General features: G+C 43.5%; 1 protein-coding gene, 1 long non-coding RNA gene and 1 other non-coding gene across 5 annotated transcripts; 2 read left to right on the forward strand and 1 right to left on the reverse strand.

Moving 5' to 3' along the window:
• Positions 1-646: 646 nt before the first annotated feature.
• Riiad1 (regulatory subunit of type II PKA R-subunit domain containing 1) lies at positions 647-17759 on the reverse strand. 3 transcript variants are annotated; one of them, XM_047550940.1, is made up of 7 exons: positions 17656-17759; positions 17084-17160; positions 12392-12438; positions 11187-11314; positions 9391-9743; positions 1703-1908; positions 647-1316 (listed from the first exon to the last, which is right to left on the reverse strand). In XM_047550940.1, the coding sequence occupies exons 1-4, from the start codon at positions 17737-17739 to the stop codon at positions 11244-11246; spliced, it is 279 nt and encodes a 92-aa protein (XP_047406896.1). In that variant the 5' UTR covers positions 17740-17759; the 3' UTR covers positions 647-1316; positions 1703-1908; positions 9391-9743; positions 11187-11243. The 3 variants fall into 3 exon arrangements, with proteins under 3 accessions (XP_047406896.1, XP_047406889.1, XP_047406880.1); XM_047550933.1 differs by lacking the exons at positions 1703-1908; positions 11187-11314; XM_047550924.1 differs by lacking the exons at positions 647-1316; positions 1703-1908; positions 11187-11314 and having other exon boundaries at positions 8434-9743.
• On the forward strand, positions 5693-9987 carry LOC124983562 (uncharacterized). The gene is made up of 3 exons (XR_007108466.1): positions 5693-6151; positions 8892-9001; positions 9299-9987. It is a non-coding gene; the product is annotated as an uncharacterized LOC124983562 (long non-coding RNA).
• Trnav-cac (transfer RNA valine (anticodon CAC)) lies at positions 10590-10663 on the forward strand. The gene has a single exon. It is a non-coding gene; the product is annotated as a tRNA-Val (tRNA).

Consider the following 17759-nt stretch of genomic DNA (forward strand, 5'->3'; position numbering starts at 1 on the left):
GTCCACCTACAACTAAAAACAAATTTAAATTAAAAAATTGGTGAATTTGGCTCAGGGGCAAAAAGCAAAGCACTGTGGGGCTGGGGTTGTGGCTCAGTGGTAAAGTGCTTGCCTAGCATGTGTGAGGCACTGGGTTCGATTCTCAGCACCTCATATAAATAAATGAATAAAATAAATATCTATCAACAACTAGAAAATATATTTTAAAAAAAGCAAAGCACTGGAAATTTTTATCACAGTAGTTGCCCTCAGCCTCTTAATCATACTTCCTTGATTTCTTTTTATTGTATAGGTTGAACAATATCCTTGTTGAGTGCCACGTATCTTGTCCCCAAGGAAACCATTGTTCTGGTAATCATTTCCAGAGCTCCCTGATAGTCAGACCCTGGCTATCTCTCCAACCTTTCTGCTCAGGACAGTGATTCTGCCACTTTGATCCCAGTGGCTAAGCACCCACCACGGGTTTCAGTATCCTCTCCCCACTGCCATCAGTGAGCCCAGTCCTGCCGCGGTTCCCTAAGTCTGCCTGTGCCAATAGAGTATGGCCATTCTTAAGCTTCTCAGTGGATGTGGTGCCCATCTTACCAGTACATTCTTTTATATATATATTTTTTTAATTTTTTAAATTATGTTTTTTTACAGACGCATTTTGATTCATTGTACACAAATGGGCTACATCATTTCATTTCTACGGTTGTACACGATGTAGATTCATACCATTCGTGTACAGTACATTTTTTATCACATCTGTAAATGGAGTATGCTTTGGGCTCTAATGTAACATAATCATGCAGTGAGTTTCCTGACTTTACATAGAATATTCACTCTAGCATGCCTACTTTTTTTGAGCCTTTGATACCATCTTCCACCGTATGCCACAATAGTCCTGGCATTTCAACTTCATTTAATATGGCCATGACTTTCTCTAAACTTTCCAGAGCCATCCTATTAGAATGTTAACAACATCACCAAGAGTCCTTGTCAGAGTATAAATCCTGAATATAGAAAAGTGCTTCTTTATCAGATATTATATCCCACTCTCCTTGATCCAACACCATCAGAATTCCCAACACCCCAAACATTCTTTCCCAGCTCCAACCGATGCAAGCAGGCTAGGTCCTCTAGTACCTCTCAGATGGTTCCTTTCTTCTTTTAGGGAGCTTTTAGTTGTGTTCTGATAGAACTTGATCCTGCTTATTGACTTGGAAGTCAGAAGAAGTGGGGTAGGTCTTGAAGAGAGTATGTGTTGTCTTGCAAGGCAGAGGCTTCTCCATCAACTTCAAGCCTTTAACAGGAAGAGGTGGGCAGGCTCAAACCTTAAAGGAAAATTTGAGGATTCCTGATTCAAAGCATCAACCCAAGTGCTCCCACTCTATTCCCAGGATCTCACTCCTTCCTAATAGAACACCAGAGTTCAGAATTCAAACTACATTGATGCTCTACTACTATTATAATTAAATCCTAGACTTTATTCTCAACTTTGTGGGTCCTCTACATGCAGGAGATCAGGTGTTAGAAGTTGTTATCATGGAACTTGGACTTTTTTATTATCTTTCTCCAGTGCACTTGACTGCCTCTACCAAGAGCCATTGAGTTCCATCATCTTTATAAAACCTGAAATATTTTTCCCATTAATGCATTTATTTCTACCAGGATCCCATCCCCACTCAGCACTAGTGAAAGTTGCTATAATTGCACTGACCAGGTATGCAGGGTTAGTCATGCTCTGCCTCCTGCCACTGCTGGGGTCCTCATTGCCAGCTGGCCAGCAGGTGATTCCATTTTTAAAATCCCATTTTAGAATATGCTTCCTCAGCACTCTTGCCACAATGGTTACCAGGTTGGGTTCCTTGGAAAATCCACTCTGAGTAAAAGACGTGGATTGGGTTGTGCTCTCAGGAGTAACAACTGTAAGAAAATCACAGGATTGGACAGGAGGAGTGCTGGGACTGCCATGGCCCTGCAGAGTTGTCCCTTCATCGAGGCAAGGGAATTAGACCTTTGTATGCCCACACTGACTAGTACATATTGGCGTCCAAGGCACCTTACCTGGAGGACATTTTCAGTTGAGGGCAATTTCTAGATAGGGCCTAGATGAGAACTGTGAACCACCAAAATTCCCAGCAGGCTTGGGGGTTACACAGGAATGAGTGCTTCAGTCTTAACAGGAAGTATCTGGATGGACATCATAACATCTACTCCAGAACCTTGTATTTTTGAAGAATTCTGTTTCTCAGGAGTGTGAAATGTCTAACTTTCTATCCTCTGACACTAATTTATCTACTACTACTACCATCTTCTTTCCTTCTCTTCACACTTTTGGAAGCTTGATAGGGGTCTCTTTATTCCTCCATCTTTATTTCATCACTATCTGATTCTCCACTCTGCACGGAGTTCTTAGATGCAGTTGCCAATGATGCTTCCTTTTTCTGTCACTCCAGAATGCAATGGTATATATCAAATATTGAAAGCAGGATTGTTAGATAGTTTGATATCTGATATGATTACTGTATTCCCCAAGTTTTCAGGTTTGTTTATTGTTATACACACATATACACACACATACTGGGGATTGAACCCAGGGACATTTAACCACTGAGCCACATCCCCAGCCTCTTTTTATTCTTTATTTAGTTGTTATTGTTGTTTTTGTGGTGCTGGGGATTGAACCCAGGGCCTTGTGCACGTGAGGCAAGTACTTTACCAACTGAGCTATCTCCCCAGCCCCTTTAATTTTTATTTTGAGACAGGGGCTCACTAAGTTGCTTAGTGCCTCACTAAACTACTTGCTGAGACTGGCTTTGAACTTGTGATCCTCCTGCCACAACCTCCCAGTCACTGGGATTGCAGGTTTGCACTACTGCACCCAGCTTTGTCCTCACTTGTGATTTGCTCATTTTCTTTTCAACTTTTTTTTTTCTTGGTAACAGGGATTGAACCCAGAGGCACTTAACCACTGAGCCATGCCCCCAGCCCTTTTGTAAATTTTGAGAACAGGGTCTTGCCAAGGCTGCCCTTGAACTTACCATCTTCTTGCCTCAGCCTCAAGAGCCACTGGAATTACAGGTGTGTGCCACCATGACCAGCTCAACTTCTTATTTAATTTTTTTTTCATTTTCAGAGGTCTCAGTCCATGTTCAGCTAACTTCATCACTCTGGACTTGGGGTGAGGCAGAACACCATGGCAGAATGGTGTAGCAGAGGAGAGCTACTCAGCTCATGACCTCCACTACAGAACCTTTAAACATTCCCAGTACCAGAAAGAAACATCTGAGGTGCTCACTGAAGCAGCACTGCCCAGATATGAGGCCCTGAATTCTGTAACTTCTGTAGAAACTTTCCACTCCAGGAATCTGTAAATATGCATATTTCTCACTCTCGGCCCTGTTTCCTCTTTGCTCCCATTGCTGGCTCTTCCCACTCAGTCCTAGAGAACATTCTCCAGGTGGTGTGCAATGCCCACGAGAGGGCAGTAGAGGCCAACCCAGTCAGACGCAGTGCCCTGCTTCCTAGCCACCACCCTGCCGTCTCACCCTGAGAACACAGCTAGAACCAGGTGATCCTTCCTACAAACCCATGTGAGAGCTACTGCTTCTATTTTGAGGACAAGACCCTGACATACATTGCTTAAGTCACTTGGTAAAAGTTGGGCCTATCTGGAGCCCCCTGATAATCTCTGGGAGCTCTGGACTTCAGATCCAATCTGAGCAACAACTCCAAGAAGCTCCTAACTTTTAAAACCTGAAAGTTAAATAGATAGATGACAATATCAGATCACTGGATGCTCAAGCGTCTCCCCTTACAAGAGCCAACCCTTGACCCTGCTTCCCCTCAATGGCTGCTCCTCCTTCATCTTCCTCTCTCAGCTGTGCTCCCAGAAAGCCATCCGCAGGGTAATGTGCATCCACTTCTACATCCTCATTTTACAATTGCTACTGAGCCCACTGCACTCCCTACCAAAGCTATTTGTATTAATATCATCCATGACCCAAGTGTAAATTCAGTGGAAACCTTTTGGTCTAAAGTCATTCCCTCATTTCCCATGTTTCTACCTCCTTCCCTTCTGTATTAATGAAAGATCCCATCATCACGTGCCCAAACAAGAAAACTGCAAGTCATTCTAGAATCTCTACCTTCCTTATCACTAATCCACATTCAAATTACAAGTTCTGTCAATTCCTTCTAAGTATATCTAGACTACATCTCCTATTTTCACGCCACGGCATAGATCAAGACCTCATCATGCATTTCTAACTCCCAACAGCCCATCTACCCATCTGTCTATCCATGCAGTCATTCAGCAAATACATGCTAACAGCTACAGATGCCAGACACTTGGGGGTGGCAGCCCACAACAGGACTGATGAGGCCTATTCACTGGAGTCCACATGCTTGGGGACATAGACAGTAAGAATAAAATAAACGAGATAATATGAGATACTGATAAGTCCTATGAAGAAAACAAAACAGGGTAGTGTGATGGAAAATGGCTGGGGGAAATATATTTTTTAAATAAAAGTTTTAAAATGTCTGGGAGAGTGCTGGGGAAGTGACTCAGTAGTAGAGAGCTTGCTTGGCATACATGAAGCCATGAGTTTGATCCCTAACTACAAAATAAATAAATATAATGTCAGGGAGGCTGCTTTAGTTTGATCCTAGGAGAGGACACTCTGAGACAGTGACAAGCAGTGCTGTGGGGCACTGATGCTGCCTGAATACTCAGTTTCCCTGCCTCCTTTTCAGAGGAGCATGTGCACAGTTCTGGCTAAAGAGATGTCAGTGAAAATCAACTGGGATGCCAGGATGTGCTGGGGAGGCTGTCACTTCCTGAGAAGGAAGACACATCACTCACATAGACCCTTCCTGGTCCTGCTGCTCCTCCTCTGAGCCCTAGGGGAAGAAAGGAAACTCCAGAGATGTAGGCCCTGGACCAACATCAGCATCTGCCACCTCCAGACTCCCTGTATGGGAAAAGCAAGCCCTGAGTGTTTAAGCCACTTCAGTGGAGTTTTCTCTTCCTCTCATCACAGGGTATAGCAACTTGGATCACTAGCCATGTGAAGATCTGGGAAAGAGAAATGAGACAGAGTTCAAAGGCTCTAAAGTGGGAACTTCACTGGCTTGTTTGAGGAAGAGAAAAGACCCATGTGGTTGAAGCATAGTAAAAATGGAGGGGAGTAAAGTCTGAAAGGTAGAGGGGGTCTTGCAAAAGCTTTATGGCTGTGGAGAGCTAACTGGTTTTTATTTTAAGTTCATGGGAGGCCAGTGAAGGGTTTGAGGAAAGTAACAGTCTGACTTAGATTTCTTAAAAGACCCTAAAGACACTAGCACCAAGTTCATTGGATTAACAAAGGGGAATGAAGGGAAGGGAGAGCGAATGGGAATAGGAAAGACAGTAGAACGATTTGGACATAACTTTCCTGTGCTAATATATGAATACATGACCAGTGAAACTCCACTTCATGTACAACCACAAGCATGGGATCCTAATTAGAATAAGTTATACTCCGTGTATGTATAATACATAAAAATACCCTCTACTGTCATGTATCTAAAAAGAAAAAGGAAAAAAAAAAGACATTAGCACCCAGGAGTGGTAGCGCACACCTGTAATCCCAGCAGCTCAGGAGGTTGAGGCAGGAGGATTGCAAGTTCAAAGCCAATCTCAGCATCTTAGTGAGGCCCTAAGCAATTTGGCAAGACTCTGTCTCAAAAAATAAGAAGGGCTAAGGATGTGGTTCAGTGGTTAGGCACCCCTGACTTTAATCCCCGATATCCTCCCCCTGCCCAAAAAAACACTAGCTACAACACAGAATGAGTTGGGGAGTGCAGTGGGGCACATCCTGCTTTGGGGCTAACCACTCCTAACCACCTCTTGCTCTCTATCCTGGTCTCTGTTGAACTTAGGGTGAGCCACATAACCCTGGTCTGGCCTAAGAGACACTGATGGGAAGTCTTTCAAGAGAATTGGCCTGGCTCTATCCCCTTCTCCTGCCTGAAATGTAGAAATGACTCCTGGGAATGCAGGGGCCTTCCTGCAACCAAAAGGTGAAAGTTATAACTGGCAGAGTGAAAAACAGCAGGCCTGCTCTGGGTACTTGGTGACATTTCCAAAACTTTGAACCCTGCCTGCTACCGGACTTCTCATTAGGTGAGCAAAATAAATCCCTATTTGTTTAAGGCACTGTAAATTGGGTTTTCTGTTACTTGCAGCTAAATACATTCTCAACTGCTATAGTAGACAGGAAAGTCAGAAGGAGGGGTAAGAAGTCACTTCAGTCACTGAAGGGGTATGGGTGTGAGACAGTAGTGACTCAGACTGTTGAGACTGTCTCCCCATAGGTCCTTCCATTTCTGGTCTTAACTTCCTCTAATTTGTCTTCCACATGATCGCACTTCCCAAATGCACATCTCCTCTCGAGTTCCTTGGGAGTTAAAATTCCTGACTGGGTTAAAGGTCATATGTTTTCTCTCATATGTGGAAGGTAGAGAGGAAAAAGGAAAAGAAAGGTGGGGGACAGGGATCTCATGAAAATCAAAGGGAGATCAGTAGAGGAAAGGGACCAGAGGGTGGGAGGTGGAGAGTAACATTGGCCAAGTTGTACTGTTATATTGTGTGCATGTACAAATGTATAACAACAAATTGCATCATTACGAACAAATATAATACACCAATAAAAAAATGTGGTAAAAAATTCCTGGCTGGCTCTCCATGGCCTACAAGATAAAAATCTAACCTCCTTTGCCTAGCACACAGCACCCTCTGTGATTTGTCTCACCTCATCTGCCATCTCCTCTCACTACTCCCATCCTTGCAATTTACACACTTCCCACCAGGCACGCCCCCTAGTGAACACCTCCCACACAACAGGCACTGTATCTGTTCATCTCTATTCCAAACAACCCTAAAAGGTGGGTATTGCAAGTCTTATTTATAGGTGAGAACCCTAATGCTCAAGACAATTAAGTGACTTGGCCAAGGCCACACATCTAGCAAGTGGTGGGTCAGGATTTAAACTCTGGTTTGATTTTAAAACAAATTAAAATTCACCATTCTTACCAAGAAGTCTGAAGGTAGGTGATCACCCTGCTGTTCAAATATTCAGAGATGCCATCAGGGCCCCAGGATCTTCCAATCTTTCCTCTCAGTTTTAGAGGATTGGATTTCACACTCATACTTGTTACTTCTTGGTTTTAGGAGGGCTGCTCAGTTCTAGACATCACATCAGGTCCAAATCAAAAAGGGGAACTACACCAGCTCAATCAGTTGCACGCCCCCTTTTTTTAAAAAAGCAAAAACTTTCCTAAAAACCTACTGCCCAGTACCCTTCTACCTATAGCTCATGGACACACATGTGCCCCTAGCTGCAAGAAAGGCTGGGAAATGAGAAAATGTCAGTATTAATGGTTGGCCTAGATCAAATGTGATCCATCAATGCTGCCCCAACAAATCTGAAGCTCTGTTAGCAAGGAAGAGGGTAATGAGGGTGACCAGGTAACAAAGAGGGTCTGTTCCCACCTCATACTTAGAAGAATGGGAGCAGCTGGATACTCTGATCATTCCCCTTCCTCCTCAGGTCTGCCTGGAAAACCCTTTCTTGCACATCACATATCATTTTTTTTTCACATATCCTTTTTTATAAGACTGCCCTCACTCCTCCAATGAAACCTGATGCACACTACTTTGCCTTCTTCTATATTATTACCTGATTCTATATATATATATATATATGTCATTATAGCAATTAATGCATTATAATGTGATTGCTTATTCCATTATGCATGCATTCATCCCATAAATGCTGAGCACTTGCTCTTTGCCAGACACTACTGGGAACCAGGAATTCAGCAGTGAACAAGTTAAATCTTTAGGTTTGGTTCTTGCCCTAATAAAGTTTTTAGTCTAATAGGTGAACTTTTCAGACAGATAAAGTCATGGGAGGAAGAAACTCATCTCCTCAGACCATAAACAACCATACAACAGTCCATGGCTCACCCCCAGGACCTAGCACAGTATCTCACACAAAATAGAACCACTATGACCATATGTTAAATTTATTCTTTTCTCAGGAAGGCTTTGAATTCTTCATTTTTTCCTTCCTTTCTTTTTTTCGACTAGGGATTTTACTCAGGGGCACTGTACCACTGAGCTCCATCAATTTATATATATATATATATATATATATATATATTTTTTTTTTTTTTTTTTATTGTAAACAAATGGGATACATGTTGTTTCTCTATTTGTACATGAAGTCAAGGCATACCATTTGTGTAATCATAAATTTACATAGGGCAATGTTGTTTGATTCATTCTGTTATTTTTTTCCCTTCCCCCCTCCATCAATTTTTAATTTAATTTTTTAATTTTTAATTTTTGAGATAGGGGTCTTGCTAAACTGCCCAGGCTATCCTTGAACTTGTGATCCTCCTGCCTCAGTCTCCCAAGTAGGTGAGATTACAGGCCTGTCCCCCATGCCTGGCTGAAATGTATTTTAAATGTATATATTTTAAGAGAAATACAGTCCTTGTTTCTACCAGGAAACCCCCACAGAATGAGCCATGCTACTCTCGGTGTTAAAGTGTGACTCAAGCACCTTGAAAACCACCATTCCCTTCGCCCAGCATTGCAGGTCCTTCTTCCAGTAAAGGGTCCAAGAGCACCTAACATGACACTTCACATCAGAGGACATATGTTTACGTGGATGTCGATGTGTGTTTTTACTGAAGGCTTTATTAGATTTTCTAAACAAGCACATCTCATTGTCAGTGCTAGAGCTGCTGAGTATGGTTCTGAAAGCACTCAACTCCTCAGGCACCTATCCCATAGCTTATTATGTGACGTTTTAATTGTTCCTTAAATACCCTGTTTTGCCCCTTCTCTTCTGCAGGTACGGCAGCTGGGAACAAGGCAGGCAGACACAAGAGAAATAAAAATAACAACCACTGCTTTGGTCTGTGCTTCTGTTGCCATGGTGATGTTGACAGGTGACACACAGAGGTGAGAGGTTCTTTCTATAGTGCAGCCAGTGGACAGTGGAAGCCAGAGAGGGAAGATATAAACATAGAAGACCCCAAGCCTCCTAGGTTTCATGAGCCTTCCAGACTTTATGAGGCCATCTGGTCCATTCCCCTGACTCTTAGCCAAAGTTCAAATGGATGGGCAGCTTATTCTTCAGAATCCTCAAGAACAAACTTCACCACCTTCTAAGTCACCTATTAGGTTCCTATTTCACAAGATTCATGACCCTGAGTGGGTTTCAATGTCTAATCTCATTTTCTCTCGATGTCGTTCCAGCCCAATTCCTCCTCCTGTTGCTTCTATGGAAATAAAAGTTAATCATCACCTACACTCTGGAGTCACCAGAAGACACTTAAATGTGGACTCACTTGTTTCTGTCCCACCACAGCCAGCTGTAGTCCTCTCAGGGTGTCCACCCCTGTTCTCTGCTCTGGTGTTGGCTCTGGGACTAAGTGGCTAGAGTGGGAACAGCCCCTGCCACAGCAAGAAGCCCCTGACCACCAGAAATGAGAAAGAGGCCTAATGCCTAACAGGGCAGGGCAGGGCAGGGCAGCCCTGCCAAGCAGGATGTTGTCCTCCTTCCCAGTGAAGTTAAGCAGACAGAACAGGAAGGTCTGGTTTTAATGAGGATGTTTAAAAGCCTTTGCGAAAGCAGACAAAGCCCAAGGCAGTTTGGAAACCCACGCTGATGGCAACTGGGCTCTCATGGTTCCAGTAGACCCTGCAAAACAGAAATGGTTCTGCTAGATTAGGAGTGTGGCATTTTCCCACCTCACTTTAAAAACAAAGAAACAAACCAAAATTGTTTAAAATTGTTTCAGGAATTATCTTGCTTAAAAACTGTTGGCTCACATCAATGTTCATAGCTGCTCAATTCACAATAGCCAGACTGTGGAACCAACCTAGATGTCCTTCAATAGATGAATGGATAAAGAAACTGTGGTATATATATACAATGGACTATTACTCAGCTATAAAGAATAATAAAATTATGGCATTTGCAGGCAAATGGATGGAATTGGAGAATATCATGCTAAGTGAGATAAGCCAATCTCAAAAATCCAAAGGACGAATGTTCTCACTGATAAGCGGGTGATGACACATAATGGGGTGTGGAAGGGGGGCAAGAATGGAGGAAGGAGGGACTGTATAGAGGGAAAAGAGGGGTGGGAGGGGTGGGGGGGAGGAAAAAATAACAGAATGAATCAAACATCATTACCCTATGTAAATGTATGATTATGCAAATGGTATGCTGTAACTCCATGTACAATCAGAAACAACATGTATCTCATTTGTTTACAATAAAAATAAAATAAAAAATTTAAAAAAAAACTGTTGGCTCTGGGATTGGGGCCAGGGGAAAATAGAGGTACTATGGATTAGACAGCGGGGAGTGAAGGGAGGAGAGGGAGCATGGAGGTAGGAAGAGTGCTTGAATGAATGGGACATTATGACCCTGTGTGCATGTATGATTACACAACCTGTGTGATTCTACATTATGTCCAACAGAAGAATGAGAAGTTATACTCCACTTAAGTATGATGTGTCAAAATGCATTCTACTGGGCTGGGGATATAGCTCAGTTGGTAGAGTGTTTGCCTCACAAGCACAAGGCCCTGGGTTCAATCCCCAGTACTGCAAAAAAAAAAAAAAAAAAAGCGTGGAAAATGCATTCTACTGTCATGTATAACTAATTTATTCAGAAAAAAATTTTTTTAAAAAACTATAAACTGTGTTGGCCTTAATGGATTAGGGGAAGTAGAAAGCAGCCAATCCAAGGAGCTCCCAGGGAACTGCTTCTATTACTAAATCCCCCACCCCCACACAACCAAGGTCACAGGGAAAAGTCACCTGCAGGAGCACCATGACTTGGTGCTAACAGCCTCCTCCCCATTTCCACCACTCTCTCCACCCCTGAACTACTCACACTTCCATTCTCTTAATCCACTTTACTAAGTAGAAAGAGCCCTGTCACTGACATGTTGGAGCAACCCTAGCCTCTCTTCACAGTCCCTGATTCCCCAAAACAGTGTCAGGAAAATGAAACATTTGCACTGAAGTTCTCTTTGGTTTCTCCAGTTGATTTCTTTCACACCCTGGACCAATAAGCCACTGCTTCTTTTCACAGAGTGAAGCTGCCTCCAAGTGTGAGGTTAACACCCACCCCAAGGCTGGATCCTGTCTAGTCTCTCCCAACAGCTGAGCATCGTGATTTTACTAATTAAGCCGCTTTCTTGTCTTCAATTAGCTGCATGTGAATCTTGTTGGGAAGTCTTGGATCTGTGAAATAGTCTGGGATAAAAATCAAAAAGAAGAAATCATCTCAGGGAAAAAAATGGGAGGGAGACAGCTTTCTCTCCTAAAAGCTAGGATGGCAAGGTCTTAGCCACTACTGGTGGCCTGCTTTACAACATAATGTGAGCAGTCACAGTGGATCCTCATGATCACTGCCCTCACCAGAGCAGTTAAGTGTGCTAGCTCAAATGGTCATGGGTAGGGCTGACACAAAGTGGCTCCTGCTCCTGCCACACCATGCTGTTTGTCATTGCTTGCTGACGCACAAGGAGCCATCATCAGAGGGCTCAGGGATTCTCTGGGTTTTCTGCTCCCAGCCCATCTTGGGGCCCAAATAAATGCCAAGTATTATTCTTGTCTCCACTCAGCTTGCCAGCTCCTGTCTCTGAAATATACGCCTTCTCTGAGAATACCCTCTCAGAGAAGAGCCAGGCTCCGCAGGATGACGACAGAAAAGGGTTTTTATACACCCGGCAGAATGTGAGTCAGAGGCAGCATCTGCTGTGGCAGCAAAGGCGTACTTAGATTCAGTTAGAAACAGTTGGAGGACACAACCAACTCCCAGGGTTAACTGCACCCAAGAAACAGTCCCTCTAAACACTGTTGACCTTAAGCCATCTTGCAGCCAAGTCCATTAGAATCACCTGGGGAGTCTTTGAAACTATGGATGCTGGGCCCTACCCCAGACTAATTAAATAAAAATCTCTAGGGGTGGGGCCTGAACATTGGTATTTTTTTAAAAAGCTCCCCAGGTGATTGTAATGCACAGCCGGGGTCAGAACTGCTTTACGATTCCCAGGGAAAGGGCTGCCCATATGTTCCTTTGGGAATCTCAAAATTCTGAACAGTCCTCACCAAGAGGAAGTTCTGCCTCATTTCTCATCTGGCCTCATTTTGAGGAAATGACAGTAAAGTTAGAAGCCTTCTGAAAAAAGCTCCCTTGAGGGACATCAGGTGGACAACCCCAGACTCTACAGAGAGAATCCTGGGCCTATCCAAGTCTAAATTCTCAGTCATATTCCTTGCACAGGCTTTATGACATACACACCCCCAAAATGATGCTGCCCTACTCACCTGCAGCAAATTCCAGGATATTGTCTGGTCTTTTCAAAAACATTTCTCTGGAAAACATTACGGGGTAGAGAAGGAGATAACACAGGCTTTAAGGCAGGCTTCAGGTCCCAGGCTTTCTCATAGATTAATGTGAGACATACCCATTCCAGAAGTCAATAAACAGGGGACACAGATAAGGATCCTTTTGTTTGTGATTTTTCTTCAATTCAGAATCTAAGGCAAGGAGTAAAACATCCCAAGTGGGAACTTTGGCTATCGCTCATTTCACAGAAGAGCTGCCATTCGTTCAACATTTTCACATCAGTACCAAGCCCAGGACAGAAAGCAAACTTAAGAGCACGCCACGGGATCCTCAAGGGACTCCAGTGTGATGGGATAGATATGCAACCCCACAATGTTCTGAGGAAGTTTAACCATGAATTCCCATGGGGGAGCAGGGAGGAATACAGTAAGTCCAGCTGAGAAGATGGTCTTCAGTTGGTCATTGGTCCTACAGTACACCTTAAAACCCCAAGTCCCAGGGCTACCCGGAAGCTGAAAATATCTTAGGTCTCACAGAGTTTTATGGTTTGTAAAATATGCTCACAAATAATAACCAGCTGAGGTGGCAATTTTTACGTCCCCATTTTACATACAAAAACCACCAAGGCTTAATCATTTGCTCAAGTTTATAAAGATCATAAATAAAGGAGAGAGAGCCCAGGTCTTGTGACTCTAAGGTCAGAGCTCTCTACAATAACCCTTGGCCATGGGCTATCCTGGCCCATCAGTTCTGTCTCATCAGCCCCACTTCCAATTGTTCTCTTAGGCATAGGCCTCCCCTGCCCAGGAGGCCCCTAGTTTCAATACCCAAGCTTTAATACTTTTTTCTTCCCTTCTCCATCAATTCAGTTTGATAATTATTGAGCACAAATTATGTGTAAGTAACTGCACAAAGTATGAGGGATTGATTCTTTTCAAAAAAGATAAAATATAGCCCTACCTCAAAGAACTTACAGGCAAGTAAAAGGGAAGTTCTCAAATGTCCAAAAGGCCAAGTAATCTCCAGTGAGTGCTAACAGAGGAGTATGAAATAGTGTTCTGGGAGATCAGAGTTGAGAGAGGTGACTGAGGGGGAACCCCAAAAATCTTCACAGAGCAGTCAGCATTCAAGAGGACCCTGAGGTAAACATGGAATTTCAGTAGGCAGGACAAGGGCTGAGGGCAAGAACATTCCAGATCCAGGCAAAGAGTAAGAACTAAGGTTGGAAATGTGAACTGTCCATGTCCCATAGACTGATTTCCCTTAGGGTAGTGATTGAGTTGTATCCACCTTTGTATCCCCAGGGCCTGGGACAGCACTCAAGGGGTGTCTACCTGGGCTCCATAAGATCAGAGAATAACCAGAGAAGTTCAGTCTGGTTGGAGGAAGAGGCATGTACAGGAAGCAGGAAGAAATGAAGGAAGGTCTGTTACAGAGGGCCTTGAATGCTGAAAGGGACCTTTATATTCAATTCCAGAGACAGTGGGAGGGACAGGCACAGTGACCCACATCAGTAATCCCAGAGACTACAAAGGCCAAGGTAGGAGGATCACAAGTTCGAGGTCAGCCTCAGCAACTTAGCAAGACCTTCAGCAGTTAAATGAGACCCTCTCTCAAAAATAAATAAGGACCTGGGATGTAGCTCAGTGGTAAAGTGCCCCAATTCAATCCCAATACCATAAATAAATAAGTTAATTAAAGACAGTGGGAACGCTGGGAATATAGAGGCTCTCGGTTCAATTTCCAGCATCACAAAACAGAAAAAGACAAAGGGAATAGATAAATAGCATGTGGTATAGTCATTTAATCACAAAAGTAAGAATGGAGGATCTTCTAGATACTGAGCAAAAGAAAGCAGGCACAAAAGAACACATATTATAGAATTCCATTTAGGTAAAATTCAAAAAGGCAAAACCAATCTGTGCTATTAGAAGTCAGCCACTATAATCCCAGTGGCTCAGGAGGCTGAGGCAGGAGGATCTCAAGTTGAAAGCCAGCCTCAGCAACTGAGTGAAGCCCTAAGCAACTACACAAGATCTGTCTCAAAATAAAAAATATAAAAAGGGACTGGGGATGTGGCTCAGTGGTTAAGTATCCCTGGATTAAATCCCTCATACAAAAAAAAAAAAAAAAAAAGAATGCTGGTTATCATTTGGGGGTGATGTCTAGAAGGGACCACAGAAGGTCTGAGGTGCTGCTAACATTTCATTTCTTCGTCTGGGCACTAGTACCGTGTGTGTGGGCAAGTGCATCCAGCTTATAATATGTCACTTCTCTGTATATTTTGATAAAAATGTTTGAAAACAACAAAAAAGGTAATGCGAGTCCCTGAAGATTTTTTCAGCCAAGGAATGATATGACTAGTACTACAATTTGGGAAGTTTCATCTGCTCAGGTATTTACAAAAACATCTAATAAAGCTTTTCTACAATTCCACACATGGTTATCATATCTCTGGCCCTAAACCTTTAGTTTCTGGATGCCTAAAATAAGTTTGATCCTAACTCTTTTCATTATTCTGATCCAAAATTGAAGGTATTAGGGTTCTGTACACCATATTTCTGTTATAGACTAGAGAGGTGTGGCTGAATGACCATGGATCACTAGATTCCAGAAAATCCAAGTGGCAAGTTCATTTCCCAACAAAAATGGTTCAGACCTTCTCATGGCTTAGAGCAAGTAGAGAGCAGAGACCTCCAAGACAGGCAGAGACAGCAAGCTGCTCAAGGACTGCTCTCTCTTCTTCCTTCCTCTTCTCACAGGAAAGACCATGTGAAGAATCAAGAATCAAGTACAGATACAGGGTTGATTCTGGCTCACCCTGGTATCAATAAAAGGAAATAATAGGTACACCAAAAAAAAAAAAAAAAAAAAAAGAAGCAAACCCTGGAACTTCTAACATTACCCTCTTTCACCCTAAAAAGGGCCAGGAGGAGTTTATGCAGGGGAGCTTCAGGGACAGTTAAAGGAAAAGTCCGGTGGCCTACCTGGCCTTGGGAGGCAGGTGGTAAGGAAAGTATGGGAAGGTGCCCAGGGCTGTCCCAACAGCAACAAGGCCCAGACACCAGGCCTCCTCCTGGAAACTGTTCTGTAGAGAAGCAGGGCCATCCCCAACATGTGACTGAAACAACAATCCCCTCTTCATTCCCCACCTCCAAGTGTTCTAACCCTGTTGTTTGTGAACAATACAAATGGTGATTTAATTCAGGCTTTTAACATTTATACCCAATCTCCCTGCTGGAACTATTCCTAACTTGGATTGCACACTCCCCAGGATAAGAAACCATGTCATTCTTTGTTCCCTTAAGAGGAAAAAATGCAAAAAGGGATGGGCTGATCCCCAGGTCTGATACTGACAGATGACTTCTAAACCAACTTTTTCCCCTGATGCTTCCCCTGCTGTGCTGAGGCTACTGCTGGGAGAACTAATGAGATCCAAGAAAACAAAGAGTCCTCCAGGTCTACACGTGTGTGTGTGTGTGTGTGTGTGTGTGTGTGTGTGTGAGAGAGACTCAGACTCAGAGCCTCACATATGATAGGTAAGTGCTCTACCGCTGAGCTACACCCCAGCTCTGAGGCCCACTGAGCAGCCCCTTGGCTGTAAGCAGGGGGTCACCTGTGGACCTGTGTTTACAGCACAATACAGTGGAAGAAACAGGGGTTTGAATCCTAGGTCAGTAACTTGAGGAGGGTACTTTACTTCTCTGAGCTTAAAACTGTCTCACCTGTAAAATAGAAATAAGTTATTTTTTGTAGCATGGCTGGTAGGATCAGCAAAACTATACAAAGATGCCACACACTGTGTGGGCACTGGAAAAACACACACATTGCTCCTGCAGCTTGGAGCTCTGGACCAGAAACAGAAGATTGACAATGCAATTACAATAGAGTGTGATGACTGCTGATGTAATGAAACAACACAGTGCCTGGAAATGGAAGCCATTATTATTTAAACCTTGCCGATTTGTCTTCAACCAAACCGTATTTGAGATAGTGTTGTCTGTTGTTTTCATCCTGATTGCTGCTCCATGAATTTTTTTTTTCTTGCTTCAGTTTTTGTCTTTCATTCCATTAGATTTTTCCATTCAAGCAATGCCAAGCAAAAATGTTGTGCAGGGGAAGGATACACTGGAAAATGGTCTTCTTTTGCCTAAGAAATTAGTGGCTTCCAACTCTTAGGGTTTTTCTACAACAATGTCCTCAGGTAGGGAAGGGCCAGATATGTGGCTTTTTTCTTTCTTTCTTTCTTTCTTTCTTTCTTTCTTTCTTTCTTTCTTTTTTTTTTAAGTTCTACTAGTAATCTTGTTCAGTTCTTTTGTTGAGAATAGTGTTTACACCCAATGGCTGCCTGTTGGGTTTCTCAGTGCCAGATTCCTTCTTTCAAGTGTCATGAGGCATATATTTATCTTTACAGTTGATGAATTTTAATATTTTTAAGAATTTAGAGATAACTGGAGGAAAACTCTAAGAAATCACAAGAAAACCCTTGATGTGACAAATTCCAGAGTTAGAAAAAAATTCAGTCTTAGGTTATTTTCTGACTTTTAAGAAATTAGAAGCAATAGGAAATGTTTCAAGAAAGAAGAGATCAATCATATTCATCTATCCCCAGTAAGATTTGGTGGAAGTTTTCCACTAGATGCTCAAGGCCCATCTGGAAAACCACCTACCTGAAGAAGCCACTTAGGAGCAACTCCACTTCTTTGTGTGTCCTTAGGTACTTTTCGTTAGCAATCCGTGTCTGGATCTGAGGGCAAGAGCAAAGGGTCTGTTCCATCAAACAGAACCAGGGTTTAACCCTAGAGGTGTGAAAGGCTGGGGAAACAACGTGGACAATTAACCCAGCTCTTTTCCTGGGGTGCTTGAAAGCTTAAGTCTTCTGTGGATTTGGTAACTCCATGCGGCTTCCTGCTCAGGTTAGAGGCCTTAACTGAGATAGTATCCCGTGGGTTAAGTTCTTGTTTGCATCTAACCTGATGTTTCTGGGTGTAACTTCGACCCATTTCCCTGGCGGGATCCCAGCTTTAGTTCTTGCATTTTCAGACGCTGGTCGGACTCGGTTCAGAGATCCAGAAGAACAGAGATCCGCCGGGAGGATGGGGGCACTTCCTGGGCCCTCCGCCCCTTTATCTGGGGACAGGCCCCGGCTCTCCTTCTCTCAGGTGCCTTCCTCCCTGTCTGGGGTCCCTATCCTGGAGCTACAATTTGATGGATGTGGGCGTGGGGTCGCGGCTGCACTCACCTTGAAGTTTCGCAGCTGCTCCAGCTGCGCGGGGCTCAGCGCCCCAGGGTCCGGCCCCAGCAGCCCGCCCCGCAGCGTCGCCATCTTGGGGCGGTCGTCCAGGC

The sequence above is a fragment of the Sciurus carolinensis genome, chromosome 1 (assembly GCF_902686445.1).
Source record: "Sciurus carolinensis chromosome 1, mSciCar1.2, whole genome shotgun sequence".
NCBI lineage: Eukaryota > Metazoa > Chordata > Mammalia > Rodentia > Sciuridae > Sciurus > Sciurus carolinensis.

Excerpts from the sequence above, each read along its gene's own strand:
- Riiad1 (XM_047550933.1), bottom strand. The coding sequence starts at position 17,739 with ATGGCGACGCTGCGGGGCGGGCTGCTGGGGCCGGACCCTGGGGCGCTG. Across the intron at positions 17,161-17,655 it reads AGCAGCTGCGAAACTTCAAG|ATCCAGACACGGATTGCTAA; the intron begins GTGAGTGCAGCC and ends TCTTGCCCTCAG. Across the intron at positions 9,744-12,391 it reads TATCCTGGAATTTGCTGCAG|GGTCTACTGGAACCATGAGA; the intron begins GTGAGTAGGGCA and ends TCTGTTTTGCAG.